The 16,577-nt window shown below is 42.1% G+C and overlaps 1 protein-coding gene across 1 annotated transcript; it reads left to right on the forward strand.

The window, feature by feature from the left end:
* The first annotated feature begins 74 nt into the window (after positions 1-74).
* On the forward strand, positions 75-13,501 carry atp7b (ATPase copper transporting beta). The gene is made up of 21 exons (XM_069675091.1): positions 75-157; positions 2,195-2,997; positions 4,833-5,014; positions 5,092-5,255; positions 5,338-5,499; positions 5,578-5,651; positions 5,958-6,141; positions 7,345-7,578; positions 8,671-8,762; positions 8,846-8,973; positions 9,823-9,977; positions 10,349-10,483; positions 10,562-10,756; positions 11,100-11,282; positions 11,357-11,540; positions 11,752-11,889; positions 11,978-12,120; positions 12,195-12,398; positions 12,471-12,588; positions 12,708-12,810; positions 12,996-13,501. Exons 1-21 carry the CDS (start codon positions 83-85, stop codon positions 13,255-13,257), a joined length of 3,918 nt encoding a protein of 1,305 aa, XP_069531192.1. The 5' UTR covers positions 75-82; the 3' UTR covers positions 13,258-13,501.
* Positions 13,502-16,577: the final 3,076 nt, after the last annotated feature.

The raw sequence follows: 16,577 nt of genomic DNA on the forward strand, positions 1-16,577 counted from the left end.
AGCCATGTTTTCCCCAAAGTCGCCAAAAAGTCTCTCAAAGTATGTCTCCAATTCTTCGCAGGGTCCCGGGGAGCAGATCTGTATGTTTGAATCCAAGCCGGACTTCACCCGCAGCGTCAACTCCAGCAGCACGAGACACAGTGCGCGCGAGCTCAAGGTAGGCCTCCGGAGAGCTGAGGGCATCTGCATGAACCTCTCTTAACAGCCTCACAGGTGTCTGTGTCGAGGATTTGACTCTGAGCATTTTAGGGTCGAGAATGGGATTTTAAAGTCTTATTTTGAAAAGGTCAATACTGTGATTTTAACGTCTTAATTTGAGAGTTTATTTAGCTTCAAGAATGCCATTTTAATGTCTTAATCTAAAAGGGTAAAGAATGGGATTTAAAAGTCTTATTTTGAAAACGTCTTTTAGGATAAAGAATGTGATTTTAAAGTCTTATTGATAAAGTGTTTTAAGGGTCAGGAATGTGATTTTGCGGTCTTATTTTGAAGGGTTTTTTAGGGTCAGGAATATAATTTTGCAGTCTTATTTGGTTCTATTAGGTCAGAGAGCCACCTGCAGCCGTTTGATTTAACTCTGTTTATTTTAGCTCATCAGATCAGCTCAACAGGTAGTTTGATGGAGACAATCGCATGCTTTATTTACTCTGTGGGTACATGGAAAAGGTCAGAGGGCCCATGAGTAGAGCTGACTCTCTCTTCAGGTCTGCGGTGTGTCAGTGAATATTGACTTTAAGCAGAGTCACGTTGGGAGGCTTATGTGAAGAGCAGGTCATGTGGGTTTTTTGGCCCCAAACTTGGCAATGCAGGACTTTTCTTTTGGGGTCAAGGCCCCGTTTTAGGAGTGAAATCCTACTCCTACTTTAACCATTTCAATTTAATTGACAAATATATATTGCACCTGATATAACGGCTTCCTTTGTAGCAGCCTACATAATTGGACAGTGTTAAAACAGATAGCCGTTCTGCTGACTCCTATTTCAAGTCTTGGTCTCCAGGAATGTGATAAGAAGGAACCAGCCCAGACGGCCTGCATGGAAAGTGAGCCCGCGGGTGATTCACAGGGGGATTAAACCTTTTTGAATGACAAACTTTTGCTCTATCCATAAATCTAAACTCTAATATAATAACCATTTTAACAACATAGACTCATATGGGTCTCCTAATTTGTGGTAAGTTAATATTTTATGGAAATGTAAGCAGTAAAGTTAAGAATATATCTTATTTATTGACTCGACCAATAGCCTTTTAGCTACACGTTTGATATTTTCCAGAAATACCCTAAAAAATATCTTATTTTTATATAAAAAAATGTAGGAATAGTCTCGAAGAAAGCAGGTGTATAGACTGACATACATGCAATACCATGTATGTCTTTCAAAATAAAGACGATGACACCTTTCTTGTCCAAATAAACAAGGATAAAACAACCTACATTTCAAAATAAAAGCTGCTGTACTAAGGCGTTATGATCCTGGTGGTCTATTTCCACAAATTTGGTAGCTACGTCCCTGTGCTGAGTAACTAATAGAAGGTTTTAGTCGACAAATTGAGGTGCAGATAGAACTTTTCAGCCTATATTTAAACACAAAAAGGATTTTACTTCTACTGAGATCAGGGATTTCAGGACGGAGGTTTCAAACAGGTGTTGTAGAAACATATAAAGGCTAAACCGGGTCGAGTGGGTGCTTGTTGGGTCTCTTTAGAAACCCATTCATCTGTCCCATTGTACGTCTGCCACTCAGGAAATTGAAAAGAGCACAGAAACAACAAGGAGGGCATGTTTGTGAAGACGAAACAGGAAATTAGAAGTAAGATATGTGTTCCAAAAGCTTAAGTAAACATAGACAAGGTGATATTACAAGATATCTCTTGTGAAGTTTATCAATAAAAGGTGTGGTAGCGCTGGTAAGAGTTGGGTTTAGGGACAATCCTCAGTAATCATTTTGTAGTTTTTTCCAAGGGTAGGGCTGTCCCGATACCAATACCAGTATCAGAATGCGATTTAGGGTGATGAACCAAACCAATTCCCTTACCAACTAGCCCCCAAAAGATCAACAGGGTATAGTTCTTGGTATCGGCCAATATTCAAGTCTAGTTGTTGGTATTGGGACAGAAAAGGATGTATCTGAACGCCTATAATCGAGTGTAGATTCCAAAGAAAGATACTCAATTGTTTCTTTTCTCTTTCCAGAAAAAACGCCCTGGCGTCGAGAAGCACGGCCTCGACAACTTGGCGTACGAATATGGCAGCAAGAGTGAGCTCTACCCTCCACCGAAAACTTCCTCCAGAGCGACTTTTAGACTCCGGGGACTCTCCCCTGAGCACCATACCCAAGCAATCGAAAGCAGAATCTTGAGCTTGAATGGAGTACTCGCCGCCAGCTTGGCTCTACCCAACAGCTTGGCCAAAGTGGACTTTGATACCTCAGTTATCACGACCAAAGAGATCGCCCTGGAGTTTCAGACGATGGGGTTCAATGTGGAGTCGGCGGTGCGGATCAGGGTGGACGGTATGCACTGCCAGTCATGTGTGCAGTCCATTGAGGGGCGGATTGGGGTTCTACCTGGAGTTTCCCATATTCAGGTTATTCTTCAAGATGGTGTAGCAATGATTGTGCATCAGCCTCTTCTGGTTTCACAACAGGAGCTAAGAGACAACATCGAGGACATGGGTTTTGATGCCGCTTTATTAGGCGACAATCCACCTGGACTAGATATAACCTTATGGCAGAGGGACACATTGACGGGGACCGTTTGGATTGTAGGGATGACTTGTAACTCTTGCGTGCAGTCCATAGAAGGGAGGATCTCTCAGATGACCGGGGTTAAGTCTATATCGGTGTCACTGAAGGAGGAAAAGGGAACGATAACCTTTGACCCCAGTTTGACGGAGCTTGAGAAGCTCAGGGTGGCCATCGAGGACATGGGCTTTGACGCATCACTTGAAGGTAACGAAAAGAGGTTACTTACAATTTTGATGGTTAATTTGAGGCTGTAAATCAAACAAAAGCGTCCAGATAAAACACCCGAAGGACAATTTAGGGGGTTTGATTTTGAAGTATGATAATGGCAGGAAGTATAAATGGGATTGGATCTCTAAGAGAAGAAAAGCCAATGGATACTCAGAACAGGGTTCAAACCCGTGACTATTTTTGGATAACTGTCTATCATAGTAACCCTTAACCCTAAACCAGGATGTTTTGTCCAACAATCAGATCAAACTTCAAAGATATTCTGTTAAATATCACTGAAAACAAGCAGGTTTTTTATATTTCAGAGGCTAAAAATGGTACATTTTCATTATAAACAACTTTAATTCCATTAAAAATAGTTGCTCATTAACCCTTTGTCCTTCCATATATTGATTTTTAGACTAGCTGTAGCATTATTCTTTGGAATGTGCCGTGCTAGCTGTTTCCTCTTGCTTTCAGTGCGTATGCTAAAGCTAAGGTAGCCCTACCTTCAAATTTCCATTGTTTTATTGCTAACTAAGCAACTGCTTCCATCAGGTAGAGTAAACAAGTAAGTTTTCATCAACACTTTTCTCCATTGGCTGGTTTAAGATGTATTTTTAGCCATAGGTCAAATAGGATGATGCGATGACGAGGCGTTTTTAAGCTAGCCCAGATCAAGCTAGAAAAACATCAATTTTTCCATCAATACCGTTTAACTTTGTAATTACAGCCTCATGTGTTCTACCAAAGTAGAAGTGTATCACATCCACACCATGAGCAAAAACACTTAATTAAATTCTTTCCTCTATGACCTTCACAGAGCTTTGAGCCGCCATGCTAACCTCACATTCACCTCGCCTCCGTTTCCATAGAACCCAGAAGTACGCTCTCCAGTGCGACATGGAGGGCCCTTATGCCAGCCGGGCCTTTCTTGTAGGATTAAATGACGAAAACAGCTTGCCAAGATGTGGAATTAACTGAGGCAGATTATGAGCAGGCTCTTTCATGTACCTTTCAAGGTCGAGCTTTATTTTGGTAGTTTGAAATTGTACCCTTAGAGCAGAGGGCGGTGCAGCTTTTTGTGCCTCTGCTGTCAAGTTTATAAATTGGACTCGGCATGAAATGTTATGTCTTCCTTTACTTCTATTGCTTCACTTAGGCAAACTAAAGCTGATTTTTGGGTCACATTCCAAAAGATAGAGTGCATTTTGGACTGGGAATTCAAGAAATTAAATACTGTATGGATTGGCGAATAGATATAACTCCTGTTCGTTTGAAAGTGATTTCATAAACCACGTTTAAATGTTGTACTTTACATGTACATGCTCAGTTTCCAGTTTATATGGGTCTGATTTGACCTCTTTGTCATTTAAGAGGCTGTTATTTGTTTCTTATGCATCTGAGCAAACAAGAATCCCACGTGGAGTTCCTCAAGGTGCCAATCTCGGGCCTCTTTTATTCAACATCTATGTCCCCCTTATGGAATATTAAAAAAATCTCCTACAATACTTTTGCGGATGATACACAAATCTACATAATAGTGTCATCACACGACGGAAGCCCCTTCTATTTGCTTAATAACTGCACTGAGCTAATCAATGAGAAGATGGGCCAGAATACGATTGAATAAAGGCCCAAAGAATAAAGACGTAAGGGCAGTTCTCACCTTGATTATAAGGACTTTTAACAGCTACTATAATACAATAAATAAATACATCTACTAATATCCTAAAAACACTGCAAAAACAAGCTATTTTTTTGACCCACTAAACTTTAAACCTTTGGCTCTTGAAGCTGCTTCCACTGACTTCCTCACTTTTCCTTTACAGAACCGGCGGCATGTATCAAGAAGAAAGAAAAGTCTCCACCTGTTAGTTCTGGACCTTTTGAGCTTCCGGACTTACAATCACAAAATAAGGAAGGAATAAGCAATGGCGCGGCATCACAGGCAGCTTCTGGAAGTGAGATTAAAGTACAAAAGTGCTTTATTTGCGTAACTGGGATGACCTGTGCTTCCTGTGTGGCCAACATTGAGAAGAACCTGCTCAAACACACGGGTGAGCAGACTAAAATGTTGTTATACAACGTTTGATTTAGTCTTGATTTATAATTTTAAAACCATGTTGACTTTTAGGAATCATCACCGTGTTGGTGTCACTGATGGCTGGAAAAGCAGAAGTTAAATATGATTCAGACGTCATGGACGCTGCGGCTGTAAATCAGCTCATAGAAGACCTGGGCTATGGTGCCAAACTCATAGAGGACAGTGAAGTCACACAGGGGAAGCTTGACCTCAACGTAAGTCTGCATATTATATTGTCAGGAAATCATCCCTAAACACCCTGAAAAAGTCATGCATGTCCTCCAATTTCACCCGTAGATAACAGGTATGACATGTGCATCCTGCGTCCACAACATCGAGTCCAAGCTCACCGCAACCAAAGGGATCCTCAGGGCCTCAGTCGCCCTTGCAACCAAAAAAGCACAAGTCGAGTTTGACCCAGAAGTGCTCGGCGCTCGAGATATAATCAAGATCGTTCAGGTAATCACCACTTTCTATTTTTAAACCTCCTCTCCTGTGAGTGTTTGACCTTTTAGTAGCTTGTGTTTCTGGTTTTAGAGCCTTGGTTTCGAGGCCAGTCTGGTGAAGGCGGGCTTCAAGAACAACCTCGATCACATGGACGAGATTCGACAGCAAGTATCTTGTTTTAAATTGTCCTTATTATTAGAATACATGCATGTGTCAGTGTTAAGGCATCAGATCAGATTGTTGTTTTTCCTGCAGACGTTTGGTTTAGATTGTTTAGACTTTGTGGTCCTTCATCGCACTACTCAGCCCAGATGGGAATCAAACCCACGTTAGATTAACGATGCTTCATAATTTGACATATTTCTGTTGGACTATCATCTTGGACTACAGGTGTGATTTACGCAGGAGTGGTTACACAAGTATCAAAGCTACTAAATCTATAATCTTGACACATTTGTGATCCTCTCCAGGTGGAAGAACTCCTTCCTGCTCAGCCTCATATTCGGGCTTCCTGTCATGGGCCTCATGATCTACATGATGGTGCTGGACAGTCAGCACCAGGAGCACGGAGGCTCCATGCCCGCGGAGCAGAACCTGCTGCCCGGCCTCTCCCTCCTCAACCTGGCCTTCTTCCTGCTCTGTACGCCTGTGCAGGTAAGGAGGCATAACGTTGTTTAGACTGCACTGTAAATTCTAACAAGTTAAGTTGCATTAACACAAAACAAATACCGTAAAATTTAGTGCATAAGACGAACTTTTAATACTTTTTTTTTCATCTATTTATACCCTGACTTTAACATTATCATATAAGTTAAAACAACTGCCTTACAAAACAGAAACTTCACTGTGTCCGTGGCTGTGTCCTTCGTAGAGCCCGTGGTGAATGTTTTCAGCAACAACCATAAAACGCAGGTTTCCCTCCAGAAATATTCCTCTTCCAGCAGGCTACAGACGCGGTGTAAGTCAAATTATTGCTCAGTCGTATCGTCTCCTTTGCCTCTTGTGCACGCCGCACTCTTCTGAACGGTCACTCTGCGTCAGAGCAGCCCTCAGGCGGGTTTTACAATTTTAAAAATTGCTATGAACTCAAGTTAGATTAAATAAGTTAATGTAACTAACTACGAATCAATTGTTACAACTTAAAGTGCATCACCCAAAATGAATGTACCACAATAGTCATTTTTGAGTTCTGCTAATTCATTGGGATGAGTAAGTTAACGCTGTTAGGTTCATTTGGAGCTCTTTATCCTTTGCTTCACATGGGTCGTGTGCAAAGAAGGAAATTGATAGTTAAATGCACTTCTTAGACACCAGATAGCTCTTGGCACCAGGCTGCCTTCACCTAGAGAGGAATGCTTTAATGAAAAAACCACCAGGTCCTTCTTTGTCTTATAAAAGAACCTAAAAAAAACATTTAAAAGTTTTTTAGGTTGTGCTTCGAATCCCCAAAAACAAAGCTGACTTAGTTTTTTAAAGGTATCATCAGCCGCAAGCAAATCAAATGCAGTCCACACAGATTTCCTGTTGATGTCAGGGGAGCCAGCTCGATCAATACTCTTAAAAAGAAGAAGATGTACGTTGTTATGGTTTTATTTTCCAACCTATTAGCAGGCACTCGATCCTTGTTTTAATGTGATTTCTGTGCATTTATTTCCTTATTTGAGGCACTCTGAGCTGCCTTTCGTGTGTGAGAAATACTTATAGCTTCCAAAATGCGTACCTTTACCTTCAAAGGAGCCTCCTGCCGTACAGGAAATTATTATCCAATTTTCAGTTTGTTTTAAAGAAATGAAAGAGTAAGTTTTATAACTGACATCACATTTTCTTTCTTCTTCTTCTTCTTCTTCTTCTCTGTAGATTTTCGGAGGCCAGTACTTCTACATCCAGGCGTATCGCGCCTTGAAACACCACACAGCCAACATGGATGTGCTGATCGTGTTAGCCACCTCCATCGCCTACTTGTACTCCTGCGTCGTCCTCGTTGTAGCCATGGCTGAGCGGGCCAGCCAGAGCCCCGTCACTTTCTTCGACACTCCGCCTATGCTCTTTGTGTTCATCTCGCTGGGGCGCTGGCTGGAGCACGTCGCGAAAGTAAGACAATCAAACAATTAAAAAAATATAAATAAATATTATTGATTATAAATCCACAACCAGGGGATAAACAGTTTAACTAAAGGTACAGGATAACAGTTTAAAAACAGCTAGTGTAAGGCACAGATGCTTTATGAGCAGTCGATAACACTAGCTAAATGCTAAAAGTAACAGTTAAAATAGTTAAAATAGCTGGAATATTTTGGATAAATGGTTGAAATATAATGTCATTGAAAAATGTTTAGCTAAACTGATGGATGAACACTTGAATAAGTTGCTAAGAGTAACAAATTCATGGTTAGCTAAGCGCATCAGATAAATGGCTAAAAAAGTTAGCAAAAAAGGAAAGGTAAAAGGTGTTAGCTTAAAGTTAGAAAATGTGAATTGAAAGCTCAAATTAATACATTGTTGATATATTTAGCTTAAAGTTACAAATAAATGGATTGAAACAGTGAGCTAAAAGTAATGCGGTAGCTAATCCAAGTGGTAGTAGCACAAATGCTAACTCAGCTAACACCCAAAACATTGACACGATGCCGTTATCTGAGGTGTTACTTGAGGTCATATTGAGCTTGTTTGTGTTCAATGATTACCTGAAGCCATAATACAATCAAAAGTCAACATTACATTTTATCCTGAGGTTTGTTTATGACCATGTTGGAGCACTTCGCACAGTAAAAGCTTTGACCTTTCACCGAGACATAGAAAAAGATGTGCCCTAAATAAGAGACTTGTTTTGACATCATGTTGGCGGCTAATCTTTGGGTGAAATACGTTTCATTTTGAAATGTCAATGTGATTATTTAACCTTGGAATAAGTGAAAAAAACAAAGGAAAAATTAACTTTTATCGCTAACTAGTGGTATTGCTAGAGTTAGCATTTCTAAAACACTATTTCCCATAAGCCTTTGCTCTGCCATCTGCTCTAGAGTCAGGCTTCTTCTTTATGATCTAAAGTGCTTTCTTTGTTTCTCATAATATCACTGATATTAAATATTAAACTAAGTGACGACAAATTACACCTTTAGAATATTAAACAGCCAATCAGAACGCACTCCTTGTTAAGCCTATAATGTGTTTCTACCTACTCAGAGTAAAACCTCGGAGGCGTTGGCCAAATTAATGTCGCTCCAAGCCACTGATGCCACCGTGGTCACTCTGGGACCCGACCACTCCATCGTCAGGTGAGAAACACACACACACACGAGTTGGATATTTCGACACATAATGATCATGTTTTTTATTAAAATGTCTTGGTTGTCTTCAGTGAGGAGCAGGTGGTGGTGGAGCTCGTCCAGCGAGGCGACATCGTGAAAGTCGTCCCAGGAGGAAAGTTCCCCGTCGATGGGAAAGTGAGAGAGGGGAGCTCCATGGCAGACGAGTCTTTGATCACAGGTAAGTTACTTAAGTACTTTCCTTGAGTAGAATTTAGAAGTACCTGTCTATCTGTGTCATGCTATCATACTTTTAACGTTATTCTATTAAATTGCGAACTTTTGTTTCTTTGCAGAAAAATAAATTAGGATGTATAATTACATTACAGGTTACAATAAAACTTTATTGACCCCTGGGGGATATGAACAAGCTACCAAGCAGCTAATAAAGTAATTACATTTAGGTTTATCTTTACGAGCCGCAACATGAACGTGACACACAAATCATGCATCAATATTTATTATCTAATACTATAGAATCATTTATCTTGAATGGGCATATCTGCATAAAGAGTTATTTTATTATTATAGCATATTTATGTTATCAGATTGTTGCCTGCATATTTAGTACATTGGAGGTTATTTCAGGCATCTGTTTCGGAGCAGTTTATTATTGTGAAAAAGATTGCTTTTAAAATCGAGTTTTACAAGCTTTTATTTTGAAATTCTGTTGAAATCAGCCCCCTGGTGGTCAGATATGTTAAAGTCTTTGAACACAACCAGCAGATTCACACGTGATTGACAAGAGACATTTATAGTCACAAATCTATAAGTGAAGTTTGTTTTTTGTTTATTGTATGTTTGCAGAAATCCTGAACCTTTCAGTGTAAGAGCAGTGATTGCAATTTGAGTAGTCATATCCATTAAATAGTTTTATAATGGATGCATTAGCTTGCCTCCTTTTTTCGGCCTCTAAACCATTAAGGACATAAAGTCAGATTTTGCAGCCTTCAAAATAACGTCTTAATAAAACAACCAAATGAAAATAATTGTTTATTTAAATTCTTCTTCCTGTCTGCTCCTCCGTCAGGTGAGCCGATGCCCGTCAGTAAGAAGGTGGGCAGTCTGGTGATCGCCGGCTCCATCAATGCTCACGGAGCTCTGCTGGTGGAGGCCACGCACGTCGGTGCGGACACGACTCTGTCTCAGATAGTGAGACTGGTGGAAGAGGCACAAACATCGAAGGTCAGCGGCAGCTTGAGCTTTATTTTCAGATTTTCACAGGTTATCTCACCATAAAGTCTTTTCTCTTGGTGTGTAGAACCAAAAAACCTTTGATTTCAGAAAGAAAATATACAAAAAATACAAAAATACAAAAATACAAAAATACATGTTACTCCTTCACTGTCAAATATTATCAGCTTAAACCTGTTTTATGTGAAAAAAAGAACAAAATTCAGCCAATTCTCGAGCTTAAAAATGCAGTTTTAGATGTTTTCTACAAATCAATGTTGAAAAACAAGAAAAAAAATGCTACTACCAAAAAAATGACAATTGAAATATACAAAAAATATCTATATATCTATATATACTCTGTTCTCCTTCGTGTTGCTCAGGCTCCCATCCAGCAGTTTGCAGACAGGCTCAGCGGTTACTTCGTGCCCTTCATCTCGCTCGTCTCGCTGCTCACACTGCTGGCCTGGCTCGCTGTCGGGTTCTTAGACTTCGACATCGTGAAGGAGAACTTCCCGGTAGGAGAAGCTTTCACAAAAAGTCTCCATAGTAACGCTTTAACATGTCACTGTAACGTCCGACTCTCTTCCTGTCAGGGTTACAACCAGAACATCTCCAAAGCCGAGGTCATCGTCCGCTTCGCCTTCCAGGCCTCCATCACGGTTCTGTCCATCGCCTGCCCCTGCTCTCTGGGGCTGGCGACCCCGACGGCTGTGATGGTGGGGACAGGGGTCGGAGCTCAGAACGGGATCCTCATTAAAGGAGGCGAGCCGCTGGAGGTGGCCCACAAGGTGAGGCACTTTACTTCCTGTTTCATCTGCATAGTACTTCTATTAGAGTCTATTTGCTAATTAATTAGTGACACCTTGTGGCAAGAGGCGTTACTGCATGATAACTTTCAGCACTCTTTACCTTCTTCTTGGAAGGAAATCACTACAGCTTGCTCACCTGACTTACACTGACTTCAGCTTCACAAACTCCAGTGAGAGCTAAACTTTGGATTTAAACTCTTGCTTTTAAAATGATGATTGATTTCAGGTAAATAAGTAACATTTAGGTGTGTAGGACCAGGTCACACACACACACACATGCAGTGCTGGAGTCAAGACTCTGTTTCTGTGTTTCCCCCCTCAGATCCGTGTGGTGATGTTTGATAAAACCGGCACGATCACAAACGGCGTCCCGCGGGTCACTCGTGTGTTGGTGCTGTGGGAAATGGCCCGTATGCCTCTGAGGAAGATCCTGGCGCTGGTCGGCACAGCGGAGGCCAGCAGCGAGCACCCACTGGGCATGGCGGTCACCAAACACTGTAAAGAGGTGAAAAACTTTCATAGTCTACTTCAGTCTGTATTTTCTTGTAGCATTTGTTAATGTCTTTGTGTACACACCAGGAGCTGGGCTCCGGCATGCTGGGATACTGTCAGGACTTCCAGGCGGTGCCTGGCTGTGGGATCAGCTGCCGGGTTTCCAACGTGGAACATCTGCTGCAGCCGCAGAGCGAGCAGCGCTTCCTGCTGCCGGGAGCCACCACGGATGAAAGCAGCCTGATCGCTCCTGCAGAGGGCACGACTGCAGGTCGGAGGGATTTGTTCAGTGTCTGGGGTTTTACTCAGAATGCTAAAAGCTACCAACAGCTGCCTTCAGCACATAAACAAATATATTCAGAAAGTCTAGTAAAATTCACCCGAATATTTTGTACATTTACTCTTAAATCCTCCCTTTTGACAATATATCATTTTAATTCCATGTTTACTCTCAACTCTTAATATTTCTACGCTTTTAGGAGAGCCTTTGTCGTACTCTGTCCTGATTGGGAACAGAGAGTGGATGAGGAGGAACGGCCACCACATCGAGGCAGACGTCGATGCCGCCATGTCGAGCCACGAGACCAAAGGACAGACCGCCATCCTGGTGGCTATCGATGGTGAGGAAACAACCTGCACACAATAAAACACTTAAATGTACTTTTAAAGAATATATTCAGCATTTTATTGTCTGCATTTTCTCTGTAGGTGTTCTGTGCTCCATGATAGCCATCGCAGACACAGTGAAGGCAGAGTCGGCGTTAGCGGTGCACACGCTCAAGAGCCAGGGCATCGAGGTGGTTATGATCACAGGAGATAACAGACGCACAGCAAAAGCCATAGCTGCACAGGTAAAACACACGATAAAGAGGACTTTATACCTGATTATAAAAGATGAAATTAATAAAGTTATTTTGGATCTCAGGTGGGGATCAGGAAAGTGTTTGCAGAGGTGCTGCCGTCGCATAAAGTCGCCAAAGTTCAGGAGCTGCAGGAGAAAGGCCTGCGGGTGGCCATGGTGGGAGACGGCGTCAACGACTCGCCCGCCCTGGCCCGGGCCGACGTCGGCATCGCCATCGGCACGGGCACAGACGTGGCCATTGAGGCGGCCGACATCGTCCTGATCCGAGTGGGTGAAACTCTCCGACAGTGCAGAAGCAGACACGTGATTAAAGTGTTTGACTTTGAGGTTTCTTTGCAGAACGACCTGCTGGACGTGGTGGCGAGTGTGGAGCTGTCCAAGAAGACGGTGCGGAGGATCAGGATCAACTTTGTCTTTGCTCTTATCTACAACCTTGTTGGAATTCCCATCGCTGCAGGTGAAGATGGATTATACACCAAAGCAGCTTCACACTGAACCTTTTTTTTTGGTATGCGTTGCAGTCAGAGAATTTTAAAAGCACTGTTGCCCACGCAGTCGCCTCCTCTCTTGTTTCAGGTGTGTTCATGCCCGCTGGCCTCGTGCTCCAGCCCTGGATGGGCTCTGCTGCGATGGCTGCCTCGTCCGTCTCTGTGGTTCTGTCTTCGTTACTGCTCAGAACGTGAGTCAAATGTAATTTCCATCACTTGAAAACAGTGGATGGATTATTAGTTGATAAATGATGTGAGAGTCTCAAGAGAAAGGTTGCCGTGGTCTCACTTCTTCATTAGCATCAACAAAGTTTCAGTGTATTTATCATCATATTAAACATAAGAGGTTGTTATAACAGCCGTCTGTTTCCTGCAGGTATAAGAAAACCTCTGTGGAGCTGTACGAGGTGCGTGCGCGGAGCCAAATGAGGAGCCTCCGCTCGTCTCAGATCAGCACACATCTGGGTCTGGACGGCCAGCGGCGGAGCCCGGCTCTCCCCACCGCCGCTCGGGAGCAGCTGAGCCAAACCAGCGCGGCCCCACCTGACCTCTCCAGCCTGCCGTCCAGCCAGGGGCCGTCCATTAAGTCCGTGCAGGAGCTGCTGGACTTTCAGACTGCAGAGGACAATAATGTGTAGAGGAGGGAAAAGGGAAGATATCACAGATTCTTTACAGTGGAGCTTTTTGTCTGATATTTCTATGTATTTATGTAAATAGACACTTTTAAAAGCTTTTATTTTGGCGAGACACATATTTTTGTAGCCTATGAACCCCAAACTGCCCTCTGAGGACACTAAGTCAACACCAACACATCACATTATTAAGGAAATGTGTCAAAAAGAAGCTGCTGATACTTACAGGAAAGGTTTTACTTTGTTTTCAGGCCCTGAAAAACTCTTTGTCACTGCTGTACAAATGCACTATTACAATATACACGACTCAAAGTAAAGCTACACTTGTCTCTTTGGATCCGACTGTGTTTCGTGAGTGCTGTTCTGGGAGTCTCCGCTTATAAATAATGCATGAGCTGATAGAGAAAGAACATTTTCTGCAGCGCGTGTTTGTGCATGTTTCATCAAACCGCTCTGATTCGAGCTCAGATTGAACATTTCGCACTTCCTGTCGGCAGAACTTTGAGAAAAATGTTCAACTCTTATTTTTGAACAAGCGTAAAGTTCTGGTGTTATATATAGAAGTGCAGATGAAGTGCAGAGCAGGCTTTCTGGACTGTTCCGAGGATAATGAATGGAGTATATTAATCACATGATTCATCCACAGACTCTAAAGTTAACCAGGAGGAATCAGTTTCACGCTCTGTTGAGCTGAGGCATTAATTAATAGCTATGTGAGGGATATAAATATAACATGTTCACCTTTTTCACAGCAGACATTTTGACAAGGGGAAAAAGGAGAACGAGGTGCATGCTGGGAAACATTATGTTATTAATTACACCTGTGCTATTCCTGCTAAGCTAAGTCCTGCAAACATGGCTGCTCACAGGAAGTGTAACATCCAGGTTAGTGCTGCACTTTCATTTTACTCAAATTTGTTGATGTATTTATAATTACATCCACTGATTTGAAAGCTTCTGTTACATATAAATGCTACATAACAAGAGAGCAAGTCGTCAGAAATACATCCATGCATCATCTATAACGCGCAATGAGAGGCGGGGTTACACCTGGTCTGATCACAGGGCCGACACACAGAGGTAGACAACCTTTCACGCTCACAGTCAGAGTGAGCCGAACGAGCATGTCTTTGGACTGTGGGTGGAAGCCGGAGTACCCAGAGGGAACCCACGCATGCACGGGGAGAACATGCAGACTCCACACAGAAAGGCCCGCTATGTCTGGAGTAACTGGAGGCTAAAACGATTGACTAGCTTTATCTTAAGGTTTAAATAAAAGTGTAAATGAAAGAATTAATGCATAAAAAGCTTATAAAATGTGATCTTTTGTTATTAATTAAGATACTTGTGCCTTAATGATACGAATAAGCGCTCAGTGAAGAAACCCCCTCCCTCTTATAATTCACCTAACCTACCACCGCAACCCAAGCAGCACTGAAAACTTCAACAGACCGAGGCTCTGTTCATGCAAGCTCCAGGTATGGACAACGCTGCTACTACCTACACTTCTACATGGCTTCTAATAGCACCCACATTTGAATTAAACACACAAGAGAAAACATAGAGAGAAGAGTTTGAAGAGAGATTAGGCTGGGCTAGGCTGTACGCTCTACCTCCCCCTACTCCCCCATTTTCATGAGGGAAGATGAGATACGATAGAACTTTATTAATCCCGAAGGATTAGACAGTTCCAAAAATACAGTAAGAATTAGAGATATACAAAAAACAACTTGAATATAAGTGAAAATATAAAGTGTGTGGGTTAAAGAGAGGAGAGAAGAGAGAGTAACTTAAACTTGTGGTTAGATGGGCAGCGAGAGCCAGCATTCTTTCAGAGAACATTAATAGGGAACTATTTTTACTGTTAAAGTAGTTTTTCTTTTTCTTAATTAACAAACTTCCTGCTTCTCAAATGTGGGAATTATCTGCTTTCCTTTAAATAGTATTTCTGTACTAGAAAAATCTTTAAGATCCTACAAAACACTTTCCGTCTTAACGTTATGTGCTTGCCTCCAGACTTCTGCAGGGAGAGGCTTTACAGATTGCATCTCCTCTTTAAGAGTTATTATCTTCGATTATCACTTTATGTTGTCAAAGTGCTAAACACGTTGGAATCGAAGCCTAACAGGGTGTCAGAATGTGTTTTACAGCAGTGTTATACAGGCACACAGCACCCTGGGGAGTGCTTCCCCTGTTCGGTTATGCATCTGTAAGCGTGCCAAGTTTGAGGCCCAGAAACACGGTCCGATCTCAGGGCTTAGAAACACGCAGAGACGTTGTAAAAAGGCCCTCTGACAGAGCATGGCAGGGAATTATCTGTGGTCCGCACCCTTGACTTAAACCATGAATTTGTTAATCCTATGACAGCTTGACAGGTCGAAGAGGATCAATCAGATCTTCAATATAAGCTGTTGGGATGTCCAATGACAGCACTGTAGGTAGGGGAACAATGACATCATAACAGGCCTGTTAAAGACTTACAAAACTCCTGTTCTTTAAAAGAAGGTGTCGGCCATTTTTAAGGAGTTAAGCAAGATTTCCTATTATTTCCATGTCTTTTTTCTTCTTCAAACTCAGTATAAGATTTGTGTTGCACTTTCCCTTCTAATACTGGTACTTCCCAGTAGAGGGCAGTATATTTCCCCCCCTTAAAGCCACGCAGACCCCAGCAGAGGCACAGTAACGTCAGCTCATTTTAACATTCACACACAACACACTGCCTGAAGCTCAGAAACCCCCGAGTGAAGGTTTTTCTGCAAAGACAATCCTCTGACCCGAGAGCAGAGGACGAAGAGATTAAGCGTACTTCCACAGAGCCCACATGGATTAAACATTTCACCGCGCAAAGGTGTGAAAATACTTGTTTTACTTTTTCTTTTACGGATATAAACGAGCTCTTTGTTGCAGTTTAGGGGCTGCAGCAGCCTCTGATAAACGACCTCCCTGGCCACTCGCTGGTTTTAATAGGCTGCTGAGGGCGCTGACTGGTTCAAGTGCTCCTCTGCAGCTGGCCTGTATCGTCCTTGTGCTAAATAATTATGGAGCTGTGCCTCCAAACACAAAACAGATTTAAAGAGAAGGAAATTCTCTATAGAAGGTTTCCTGAATTTAGGGGTCGTAATACTTTTGTACAAACACAAGCGAAGCCCAGAGATGCCTCACAAGAAATTAATTGAAGTATGTCTGTGGCTACAAACCGAGGGTTCAGGACTCCACAGGGTAAATCTGAGGGGTCCAAAACAAATTAAAGAGATTGAAAAGGGAAAAAAAGAGATATATTTGTTACATTTTTCATTATTTTCTTTTATATTTGGCTCTTAAGTTGT

Source organism: Semicossyphus pulcher, unplaced genomic scaffold (assembly GCF_022749685.1).
Source record: "Semicossyphus pulcher isolate SPU_LCO1_2020_fin unplaced genomic scaffold, fSemPul1.0.p SCAF_24, whole genome shotgun sequence".
Classification (NCBI taxonomy): Eukaryota; Metazoa; Chordata; class Actinopteri; order Labriformes; family Labridae; genus Semicossyphus; species Semicossyphus pulcher.